At 37.2% G+C, this 12,261-nt stretch overlaps 1 protein-coding gene across 3 annotated transcripts in view; it reads left to right on the top strand.

Annotated features, from left to right (window-relative positions):
- Positions 1 to 12,261, top strand: part of UBE2E2 (ubiquitin conjugating enzyme E2 E2) — a 386,047-nt gene that overhangs the window by 296,658 nt on the left and 77,128 nt on the right. For all 3 annotated transcript variants that reach the window (XM_033212784.1, XM_033212783.1, XM_033212785.1), the window contains exon 4: positions 2,889 to 3,021. In XM_033212784.1, the coding sequence (XP_033068675.1) occupies positions 2,889 to 3,021 (133 nt within the window). The remainder of the gene's footprint in view (positions 1 to 2,888; positions 3,022 to 12,261) is intronic.

A 12,261-nucleotide genomic window follows, 5' to 3' on the forward strand; every position in this document is an offset into this window, starting at 1 on the left:
ATGGCATTTTAGGCATTTTAGGCAGCTATTGGCAATAGCTGAGTTCATTGCAATAGCAACAGGAGGTGGCTACAAAATTATTACAGTAGTACAGTATGTACTACAGTTACTTTTATGCATTTTATTGTGATTTAATACTCTCTGTGTTTGCTTACATTTCTTTTAAATGCACATGGCATCATGTATGGTTTGTGTATATAATTTTAACTTTTCCATAAGAGATTGGTATATATTTTCTGGTAGTAAATGAGAAAAACTAATACCTTTGTGTATTTTGTGCACTCATGACATTCTTAACTTTCTCTTCATTTTCAATATTTCTAGGCTAGTGCTTTGTCAGCGAGTTTTTTCAAATTGTGACAAATCTCAGATTTTTCTAGTGTATTTTCTTGAAATTTACTTCATCTAAGTTGACCCACGCAATGCAGACCTGTTGTTTAGGGGTCAACTGTATATTCAACTTAACCAGATGAGCTTATGTTCTTATCCAGAGTGATCACTCATAGTCATCAGCAGTACATAGCTCTTCTGGTTTTTCTACATCCTCATCAACACATGGTTTTATCTGGCATTTATTTTTGCCTTTGCATTTTGTAAAATAATATTACTGGATTGTGATGTTCAGTTTCATTTCCCTGATTTTGATGATATTGAGCATTTTTCATATGATTATTGGCCATTTGTGTTTCCCTTTTTTTGGAAATATCTATGTATTTTTTAATAGAGTTAGTCTTTTTTTAGTTGATTCTTAGGAACTTGTATATTCTCAACACTAGCATTTGGTCACTTTTATATGATCCAAATATCTTGTCTCAGTTTGTGGCTTGCCTTGTCACTCTCTTCAGTCAAACTCTAAAATTTTGACTTTTGCATTTAAATATTTAATCCATCTGCAGCAGAGTTTGTTTATTTACTGAGGGTAAAATCTAGTTTCTCTGTTTTTCAAATATAAAAACTTTTCCTAGTCCCATCAGTTGACATAAATCAAGTTTTCATATGTGTGTGAAAAAGTTTAAGGAATTTCTTTGAGCTTCCAAAAAAAGTTGTAAATCAACTTGTCGAATTTTGGTTTTAAAAAGGAGTTGGACTTTTTAATTGGAATTGTGATTAATCAATTTGGGGAAATTGACATCTGATGTCAGGTCTCGCTACCCATAAACTTGGTATCTCTCTCCATTTATTTAACTCTTATGAGTATTTTTCAATAAGTTTTATATAATTTTCTCCATAAAGATCTCACACATCTTTTATGACTTCATAGCTTCCTTACAAGACCTATTGCAACTCATTTAAAAATACATTTTCTAGGAGCCAGGTGTGGTCCAGTGATGCGTGCCTGTAAACCCAGCTACTTGAGAGGTTGAGACCCAAGAATGACTTGAGCCCAGGAGTCCAAGACTAGCCTGGGCAACATAGTGAGACCCTGTCTCAAAAAAAAAAAAAATGCATTTTCTGGTGGTGTATTGAAATGAAGTTGATATTTGGATATAGAGCTTATATCTAGCAATTTCGCTAAACTCTTTTTATTAAGTTTAATACATTGTGTATATATGCATATATATAGTATTTAGGTTCACAGGGAAAAAAACCCATATATATAAATACTACAAATACTATTTTATTTCTTCTATCTCAATCCATATACCTGTTATTTTGCCTTCTGATTTTCATACTTTGATATATATGATCTCTAGTACAGTACTGATTAGAAGTGGGGATAACAGCCATTCTTGTCTTGTTCATCAATTTAAAGGGAGTGTTTTTAATATTTTACCATTGAATATAGTAGTTGATGTGAGGTTTTTGATAGATGTCTTTTATCAGGTTAAAGAAGTTTCCCTCTATTCCACTTTTGCTAAGTTTATGGAGTTTTTAAAATTACGAACGGCTGTTTGTGATAAAATGGCTGCTTAGTAATGAGTTTTTTGTAGATATAAACTCATTTCAAAATAAGAGGGAAAAGAAGCTGAATCCTTATTGGCAACAAAATCTTTCCCAAGCCTCTTAATAGGGTTGCCTACTTTGTTATAGGGTGTGAGGAGAATTTCTAGTAGTCTGTTATTATTACATGTAGGTAGTAGCTTGATGAAACAAAAAGAACACTGGAAAGCTAAATCCTAATCTCATTTTGCCCTTCTTTTTACCTGAGAGAACTAATACAATTCACTTGACTCACGTGGGCCATATTGTTTTCAGCAAAATTCTCTGAAACTCAGAGACATGTGTACTGCTAGTAGCCATGTGGCTTCTTCATTTGCTTTGTTATTAATCCATCATCATCCAACATACGGACTTAGGAAGCACTAAGGACAAGGTACAACCTGTTCCTCAAGCACCTGCTAGGGAGGGTGGAAAGAAGCAGTAGTTACAAAACACAGTTATAAAACAAAATGATACATCTTACCACCTACAGACCTTATTGCTCATGATGTGTGGGTCAGGAAGTCCTTTGGGTGGGAAGAAAGAAAGGAAGATTCAGATGGGGTATGATATTTGAGCAGAGACTTTGGATGATGAACATTGAACCTCCTTTGTGTTCTCAGTTGTTAGCAAAGGGATCAGACTAGTCATTCCCCAGAGGCCCTTCTAACTTTGAAATTTTGTCTCTGACATCACAAATGATTTCATGCTTTTATTAAACATTTGTGTTCCTACCTCTGGCCTATGGTCCTTGGACTCTTGTTCCATAGGCTTAGGGTTGTGAATGACAAAAGAGGATCTTGGTGTTCTTTTATTCAGTAATAACAATATGAATCTTAACAGAGAGTTAACTGATTAACTTTTTGTGTTTTTATGGAATTGCTCAATTGGTTATCATAAATAGATTTTGTTAAATTCCAGCCTTTATATAATTTCTAAGCACATTTCATTTGTATGTCTTATTTCAGTGCTGGACCCAAAGGAGACAACATTTATGAATGGAGGTCAACTATATTGGGACCCCCAGGATCTGTCTATGAAGGAGGGGTATTCTTTCTTGACATTACCTTTTCACCAGACTATCCGTTTAAACCCCCTAAGGTCAGTATGAATTTTCATTGGTTTTTAGCAATATGGATTATATTTCTGGATACATATACTTATTCTTAAATATACATTTCTAGGGATGCATGTCTATTCTGTTGTCACAGACAGCTTCCCAGGATTGATAGTGTATAAAATGAAACAGTGTAAAAAAATTGTAGGTTATTCCTCCACCCCAACTTCTTACTGATTTCATTGTTTATTCTCCTCCTTTTTCTCTTCATTATCTCCTTTCTTTGTTATACGTTTTAATGTAATATAAAACACCATGTTTTATGGGTGAAAATGGGGGCATAAGATTGGGCCAGGGTTAGTACCAGAGCCCAGAGAATCAGACGTAGCCTGGAGCCAGAGCCCAAGCAAGCTAAGCGCAAGAATCAGGCTAAAGGAGGAGGAAGCCTTGCCAAGGCAAAGTTTATAGCACCAGCTATGGAGGTTTGAGTTTTGGTGCCTCTAGAGTTCAGTTGCTCACATGTAGTACACATGGACTAGTATGGAAAGTGTGACCCTCAGAGACGTAAAAATCATGTTAAGAAAATTTAGTAAAGAAGCATTTATAATAGTTCATTAATGAAACTGATTAATTAATGAAAAGTCATTTATGTTGCTGTCTGATGTGCAAGACTGCAGTGAAATCAGAACATGAAAGAACTCTCACTTATTAAAGCCAAGATTATATACTTTAGAAAGTCTTCACATTCCTTTCTACTGCCTATAAGTCAGATGTTTTTAAATATCATGTCATCTCTATTAGCATTTGTTCTCCACTATGGCAAAGGAAATGACCCTGAGGACACTATGTTTTGGCTACCAAGAAAGAATTCTCATCTGGCCCTGACTTAACGTCACAATGCACAGGGGTAGAAAACTTGTTTGCGTTGTGTAGGTTGGAATAAACAATATAAGAAAACAAGAATAAGACTAGACCTTCACGATGACTTTCTATAATTCCCCTCCCTCTTCTTTTTTGCCCCTGCTCTCTTCCTTTCTTCCTTCCTTTCCATTGATGTTTAGATAGTGTTACCAAAGCAAAAAGTAGTAACTATAATTATCCTCAATGAGGAAACCAAGGACAGAGGAACTAAGTAACTTGTCCAGCATTATGCATCAAGCAAATTGTGGTATAAGGATTTGAATCTGGAAAGCCTGACTCCAAAGCCCATGCTTCTTCCTACATTACACAATACATTTTATTCAAGCTGTCAGGGCTGGTGGCACTGGTGACCACCAAGAGCTTGCATTTGGCAGATTTTCAGTGACAAAGCCATAGTAAATCTAATATTTATCTTCTCCCTTTACTGGATGGGACCCTTATACCTTTCTTTTCTAGTTTAGACCAGCCCTTAAGTTACCTGGAGTATCTGTTGTACTACAAGGGATGTAAGGACCTTTCTTTCTCAGCCTCTACAGTAAAGGATGCACAGAGTGAGGAAGGAGGAAGAAAACTCAGACCACGATATTGTGCTGCTTGTAATCTGATGTGATCTGTTCCTTGAGATTAGCAGTTTCAGAAAATGTGTGGGCTTAAATGTGTAGTTAAAGCTCGAATAAGCTGGAGGGGAGAGAGTCAATCGCATTCTTGACATTCTTCACTGAGTCGGGCACTCTACTGGACATCAGCTCTGCCAACTCATTTCTTCTCCAGAACACTGCAGTAAGACTAGGATGTTCCCCTGTCACAGAGGAGGAAACATAGATGAGACTTAGAGAGGTTTTCCAAGAATGTACAACCAGGAATCTACTGAAGTCTGACTCCAGGGGCTATGTACTTTCCACTGAATTATACACACTTGCCGTGGAGAAGTTGACTGGTAAAAATAGGGCATGGGAGGAATGCTTTGTCTGTCCTCAAATGTTTCAGGGACTATGGTGTGGGTAGGGGTTGGACTTTATCCAGGATGGTTGGATGGGACAAAAATAGAAGCAGGAGGGTGTCAGTTACAGGGAAGTAGATTTCAATTTTTTCTGAGGGAGATCTGACCCACAGTTGGACAGTCAACTTGTGTGTGACTCTACTTCTGAGACACCACACTTCCCTTTACTAGGAGTGTTCAAGAAAAAACTGAGTTACTATCTGTCAAGAATCTTACCAGAAAATAATTGAATCCCTCCACATAATGAGTTGGACCAGACAATCTCTAAGGAGAAAAAAAAATCAAACTTTGGTACCTAGAACCACAATTCAAATGCACATTTGATAGATATCTGTGGAAAGTTTTTAAAAGCAAATTATCACCTCCTAATATATCAGTTTTAGAAACCTGATTTTGTAGATAGGTGTATTACTCAAGGGAGAAAAAACTTGGGGTGTAGTGAAGGCTATTAAGTAAAACAAATACTTTTATTATTAATAATTTTGATGTAACATCTCCATGCCTTTCTAGTGCCCTATTAGTTTAAATAGTACATGTTTCAAGTTGTCTTGGGTTTTTTTTCTCTGCTACTTGGTATTTTTCTCTCCTTTGCTCTTTTTTTGTTTTTCACGTTAGCCATACATTTTGATTCCTGCAGCATTTCCCAGTACTCTGAAGAATGAACAGGGAAGCAGTAGTTGTCAGGGGAAATTGCTTATAAGAGCAGAGGCTTATAAAAACATCGGATGGGCTAGCTGATGGTTATTTGTGTGGATATACATACCATAAAATTAGTCCGTAGCATGATTGGGTTCATGAGATTATTTTTTCCAAATTCTTACAAATAGAACCTTTTATGAGGACTTCTAAACACTGTAGAGCTCAAATGTAGCTTTTAAAGGTCAGAGGAATGATTTGAGATGCCCCTTCTTGTTGCAGGAACTTTTTCACAGTAGGGCTTGATCAGGTTGAACACCCTGTCTTCCACTGCCCAATTTCTAAAAATCAGAGATGAGCTCTTCTAGTAATTTCTTCCAGAATTTGCCAAATTCTAATAAGGCGAGCAAAACAATTACTACCTGAGTACATAACGTTCATTAAACTTAGTGTTCTAGTTTTAAATAGGTTGAGTACTAGTACTTTTCAAATGCTATATTTCAGTACAATTTTTAGGACATTGTATTCTTATATGTTTATGCCTTTTACTTAACCTATAGCACAGTTTTACTATTTCAAAGTAGGTAAGGCATTTTACATGGTATCTTTTCTTGTGTGACATTGTCCATTGCATCTGTTGTCAGGTCTTCAATTGAGTACTTAACCACCAATTATAATATTATTTCTCTGGGAAAATACCTGTTTAATAGAACTCTATCTAGGAATACTACATTACGGCCAAAAAGAAAAGTGTAGTGAACTGCTAGTGTGTATAAAAGCTTTTTACACCTATTTATTTTTCAGTGTAGACATATGTTTTAATGTTTTAATTCAGATATCTGTTTTCAAGGTAGAAGTTGCTTTGTTTTTTTGTTTGTTTGTTTGTTTTTTGAGAAACAGTCTACTGTTTTGCCCAGGCTGGAGTGAAGTGGCACGATCTCAGCTCACTGCAACCTCCACCCCCTGGATTCAAGTGATTTTTCTGCCTCAGCCTCCCAAGTAGCTGGGATTACGGCGCCTGCCACCACACTCGCCCTATTTTTTGTATTTTTAGTAGAGACAGGGTTTTGCCATGTTGGCCAGGCTGGTCTCGAACTCCTGACGACCTCAGGTGGTCCACCCACTTCAGCCTCCCAAAGTGCTAGGATTACAACCGTGAGCCACCACCCCTGGCCAGAAGTTACTTTGTATTTTGTTGGGGATTAGCTTTTAGATTCATAGATAATTAGTTTTTAAATTTATAGGTATTTACTCCTCAGCCAGGTGCAGTTGCTCACTCTGGTAATCCCAGAACTTTGGGAGGCTGAGACAGGAGGATCACTTGAGATCAGGAGTTTGAGACCAGCCTGGCCAACGTGACAAAATCCCATCTCTACTAAAAATATAAAAATTATCTGGGCATGGTGACTCACACCTGTAGTTCCAGCTTCTCAGGAGGCTGAGGCATGAGAAGTACTGCCCAGGAGGCAGAGGCTGCAGTGAGCTGAGATCACGCCACTGCACTCCAGCCTGGGGGACAGAGCAAGACTCTGTCTCAAATAAATAAATAAGTAAATAAATAAATAAATAAAATTACTCCTCAAAGTGCTCAAAATCTGTACTTTATTTTAAAAGTTTAATATGTAAGTATTTTAATGTTATTCATTTTGCAGCCTACATATTTGTTATAGAATTAAAAAATATTGCAGATAAGCAAAAGGGGAAAAAATTACCTGTAATCTCCCCCAAACTGATTATTCATGCCATTTAGGTATATCTGTTTTAAGACTTTTGTTTCCTTCATTTGTATCATATACATATAAATATGTACACATACAGGCCTGTACATCTATATATATACATAAACACACATACACCTTTTTACAAAAATTGGGCCATACTCCCCATGGCTTCATGATTACTTTTTTATCTAATGTTATATTTTCATCCAGTGCCATATATTATATATTTCCAGTAAACATTTAATTGTGTTACAGTTATAAAGGCTACCTAGTATTCCGTTGTATAAATATACCAAAATTTAATCACTTTAATGTGGCTGAACATTTAGGTTCTTCTCATTGCATCTGTTATAATCAGTGATGTGATGAACATTCTTAAAATTACATATTTTTTATACTTTTATGATTTTCTCAGGTTACATTTGTTGATGTAGAATTTCTAGGTAAAGATTTGCACATGTTTATAGAGCTTTTGGTAAAGATTGACAAATTGTGCTTCAGAAAAATTGTATCAGTTTACATTGTGACCATCAACATGACAGTGTAGAACTTCCCTACACTCCCCTCAGCTTTGAGTATTTTAGGTCTTTTTTACTGGCAGTAGATGAAAAGTGGTATCTTATGGTTACATTAATTTACATTTATTTGACTACCTGTGAAATGTATGACAGTTTTCATGTATACTGTTGTCCTATCTCATTATTTCTTTTTGTGAATAATATAAAAAACATTCTATCTTAGAAGTCTTACATCAAACAATTAACAAGGATGCTTGAACAATTCAGAAACTAAAGGAATATATTACGTTGGTTTTTTTTTCTACCAAAAACACTTTGAAAATATTGTGACACTCTGTGTCTAATGTTTCTGTTTCAGACAATCTTTCTTTTTTTTTTTTTTTTGAGTTAGGGTCTCACTCTGTGGCCCAGGCTGGAGTGCAGTGACGTGATCATGCCTTACTGCAACCTCCACCCAGTCTCAAGTGATCCTCTCACGTCAGCCTCCCAAGAGGCTGGGACTACAACCACACACCACCACACCTGGCTAATTTTTTTTTTTTTTTTTTCTGGTAGAGAGAGGGTTTTGCCATGTTGCCCAGGCTGGTCTTGAACTCTGGGGCTCAAGCAATCTGCCCACTTTGGCCTCCCAAAGTGCTGGGATTACAGGTGTGAGCCACCACCCCTGGCCTGTCTTAGAAATTCTAATGACTTAACATCCTCACTCAGGACTCACGTTAGGTAACAGGTCAGATATTTGTCTTTTCAGTAGAAATGCATAGGGGTAACACATTTTTAATTTGGCTTTTTCTGTCTCACTGTGGATCTGTACATGACATAAAAAATAAGTGTTCATTCTAAATAGATTTGGAATTAGGTAGGTGAGAGAGTCATGCATGTTTGTTTTTTATTTTCAGTGTTTCAGGCCACTTATGCACAGGTTAGACATGCTGTGTCCATGTTCCTGGGAAACATTGTTTTCTTTGGTAATGGCAAGAAGATAGTATCTGCTGGTGATAAAATTTGTGCCTCAGGTGTTTTATAAAACAAGACAAAAAATTACATCAATAAAGTGTAAGTGAAATTAAGAATGATATTCAAAATTTTTTAAAATATAATTTGTTATTTCACTACAAATTTTAGCAAGTACATTTTAAAATCCTAGAGATAACTTAGAGCATATCAGTTTATGAGTTTGTTTTTTATTTTTTATAAAGTCTAACTATGGATTGCTTACTAATGTCAGCTAATGTAGAAGGCCTTAACTGCTCTTGAAGAGTGAAATGGATAAGGTCTTCAAGTTTTCAAAATCTTTATTTCTGTCATGGCTACTCATAAATAAGGTAGCTAATTAGTTACAATAAGAAACAGTGATATTCAGCATTTGAAAGCCAGAGAGAGATCTGTAACTGAAGTTCAACAATGAGTTCCACAACTGTACCCTTACTAGATTATTATTATGTACTTGTTTTTATTGTTACTGCCACTGCTCAAAGAAGAAAGTTGAATGTGTTTCCCAGAATTTTCAGAAAGAGCAGTGATTTATGTGTGTAAACCCAACTACCCACTCGTTTACTCTGACCTTGGTTAGAGAACACGCAGTTGTCATGGAGTAACATGAATTGGCTTGTTTTTAACCTGAGTTCATGCATTCATATAAAGCTTGGCCGTGGATCAAGTTCTTTCTTACATTTTGAATTGCCTATTTGACATCTCTAGTTGAACATCCAGTAGTCATCTCAAACTTAACAAATCCAAAGCCCAATTACTGATTACCCTGTTCCACATCAGCCAGACCAGCTTCTCCAGTCTTCCCCATGTCAATGAATGTCAGCTCTATTTTTCTAGGTGCTGAAACTAAAAACCTTACAGTCATTCTTGACTCCTTTCACACAGCTAGGCAGACCCAGTCCCACTGGCTCAATCTTGAAAGTAAATCTAGAATCTAAACATTTCTCACCACCTTTCCCTAGAAACTCTGTGGCCCAAACCACCGTCAACTGTTCTCCTCCCTCCGATTACTGTGGAAATCTCATATGTAGTCTTCCTGGTTCCACCCCTTGTCCCTCCTACAGTACATCCCATATGCTGAAGGATTCCTTTTTTGGGGGGACTGGAATGTAGTGGTGTGATCTCAGCTCACTGCAGCCTCCACCTATCAGGCTCAAGCAATCTTCCTACCTCAGCCTCCCAAATGGCTGGGACCACAGGCATTTGCCACCATGCCCAGCTACTTTTTGTATTTTTGGTAGAGATGGGGTTTCGCCACGTTGCCCAGGCTGGTCTCAAACTCCTGAGCTCAAGCAATCCGCCCGTCTCAGCGTTCCAAAGTGCTGGGATTACAGGTATGAGCCACCACGCCCAGCCTAAAGCTTCCTTCTATAGTGTGTCAGATTATGTAAATTATTTGCTTAAACCCTTCAGTGATTCCCAGCTTCTGAATAAAAGCCTGTAAAACCATATAGAACCACCCCGTCCACAGAATAGTTTTCAAAGTTGCCAACCATCAATTTTTACTCAAATACTCAAAGCCTGCTTCTTCACAAGCCTTTCCATTTGTTCTTCCTTCTGCCTACATTTGTATGCCACCCAGAAATTCACATGACTCACTTCATTTCTCACTTGATGTGTCTGCTCAAATGTCACCTTTTCAGAGAGGCTCTTGGATGACAAATTCCAACCTTCTAGGTTCCCTATAAACTTCTTCACAACCACTACTATACTTGATTTTGCTATAGCACGTCTCCCTCTTAGTGTTATATATTTGTTTATTTGTTTATTATGTTTACCTTTCCCCAATTAGCGTGTAAGCTCAATGAGCACAGAAACTTTGTCTGTTTTGGTGTCGTTACTTTAATCTCAGCCATGTAGAACAATACCTGCTGATTCAGTAGGCAGTCAATAAAAATTTGTTGAATTAGTTAAATGCATACAACTGTACCATAAGTAAATGTTTATTACCCCCCTACTTCATGGATCCGAAAACTGAGCTCCATGGAGGTTAAGCTGCACACAGGCCACACAGAAAGTAGGTAGCAGAACCAGAATCTAAACCCAGTTCTAAACTGAGCCTTTTATCTCCAATTATAGAGAACGTGTAGATTACTTAGATCCCTGGAAGAAGGAATACTTGTTCCTGGATTAAACACTCCGGTATAAATTAATTATATCAGATCATTCTCCAACCCAAGTGTTTTTGAGGGGAGAGGAAAGACATGGTATGAGGAGAAAAGAGATGATATGAAGAGGAAAGAATGTTAGAAGAGATTTTGTGTGCCTGTCTTTCTGTTTTGCTAGGAATCCTCTTTCCAAAGGCACTGGGGGCTTTTCTCCAGTATGTTTCCATTTCACAGACTGAGGTGTTATATCTACATTAAATAATAAATATTGATTTCTGGATTTTGCCAGCTTTAAAGAAATTACTTCACATTTCACAGATCATTTTCACATTTAACTAGTGTCATAATGGCCTGGTATCCTCAGTGTCATGACTGGACTGTCATAGATTGCTTACATCACATGAGTCAGGTTTTCTTTTTGGTCCATGCTCCTTTTGATAAACTCTTAATAATGGCATGCTCTCCTTAAATGTTATGTGAAATTCCAAAATGAATGTGATGATTAAAAATAGATCAAAATGATGTCATTGTCTTTGTGCTTTTAAAATAATGCACATTATATCTGTGTGTACAGCCACCACCTACAACTACCACCAATTTAGCAGTTACTAAGAAGTAGGATTGGGTTTTGTTTTCAGGGCAAAGAATGCCAACTTTATTGTAAGCCAAATTAAATATGCCTATAAACTGATAGGAAATCAGCCTTTTGGCTGACAGGAAGTTTAATTTAGCCATCTTTTGGGAAGATGCCTTTGTTCCTAGCTTTCTATAATATAATGCAGTTCACTAATTTTAAAGAAGGACCTTTAGTTTATTATGATTTCCTGAGATGCTTATTGCTCAAGCCAGCTTAATTTTTCAGGTTGGATCAACTTAACCACCTGTACGTTTGCACAAGCCTTGAAGAGTTGGTGGTGTAATCAGCCACTCCGACACACCCCTATAAGAGCCCTGCCATAAAGGTGGAGGTTTCAAACAAGCATTTTACTGTGGTTCTCCATGCTCTGGAGATCCCATCTCTGTGAATGTGACTGCACTCCAAATGGAAGTTGATGTTGGTTGATATTACTGTCAGCATAACTGGGAGGAGTAGACAGGCCTAAATTCCTTCACGATGGATTTTCTTCTGCAGAGAAGTTATGTGAACAGAGGAGACTGAAGTGAGACATTCAGAAGCTTGGAAAATGAGGAACTTGTTTGCCTTCAGGACTCAGAAAAGATTCAACTCACTTACCAAAGAGGGGTGACTTTTCTAAGGAAAGATTATCACATGACACAAGTGATATCCTCCCCTCACATGAGTTTTCTGCAGAGAGAAGGGTGGGGTAACTCCTCCAGGTACAGTCTTCAGTATCCCAAACATCAAAGGGTATTGAGTGATCCACTCACT

Source organism: Trachypithecus francoisi, unplaced genomic scaffold (genome assembly GCF_009764315.1).
Source record: "Trachypithecus francoisi isolate TF-2019V2 unplaced genomic scaffold, Tfra_2.0 Lachesis_group0, whole genome shotgun sequence".
Classification (NCBI taxonomy): Eukaryota; Metazoa; Chordata; class Mammalia; order Primates; family Cercopithecidae; genus Trachypithecus; species Trachypithecus francoisi.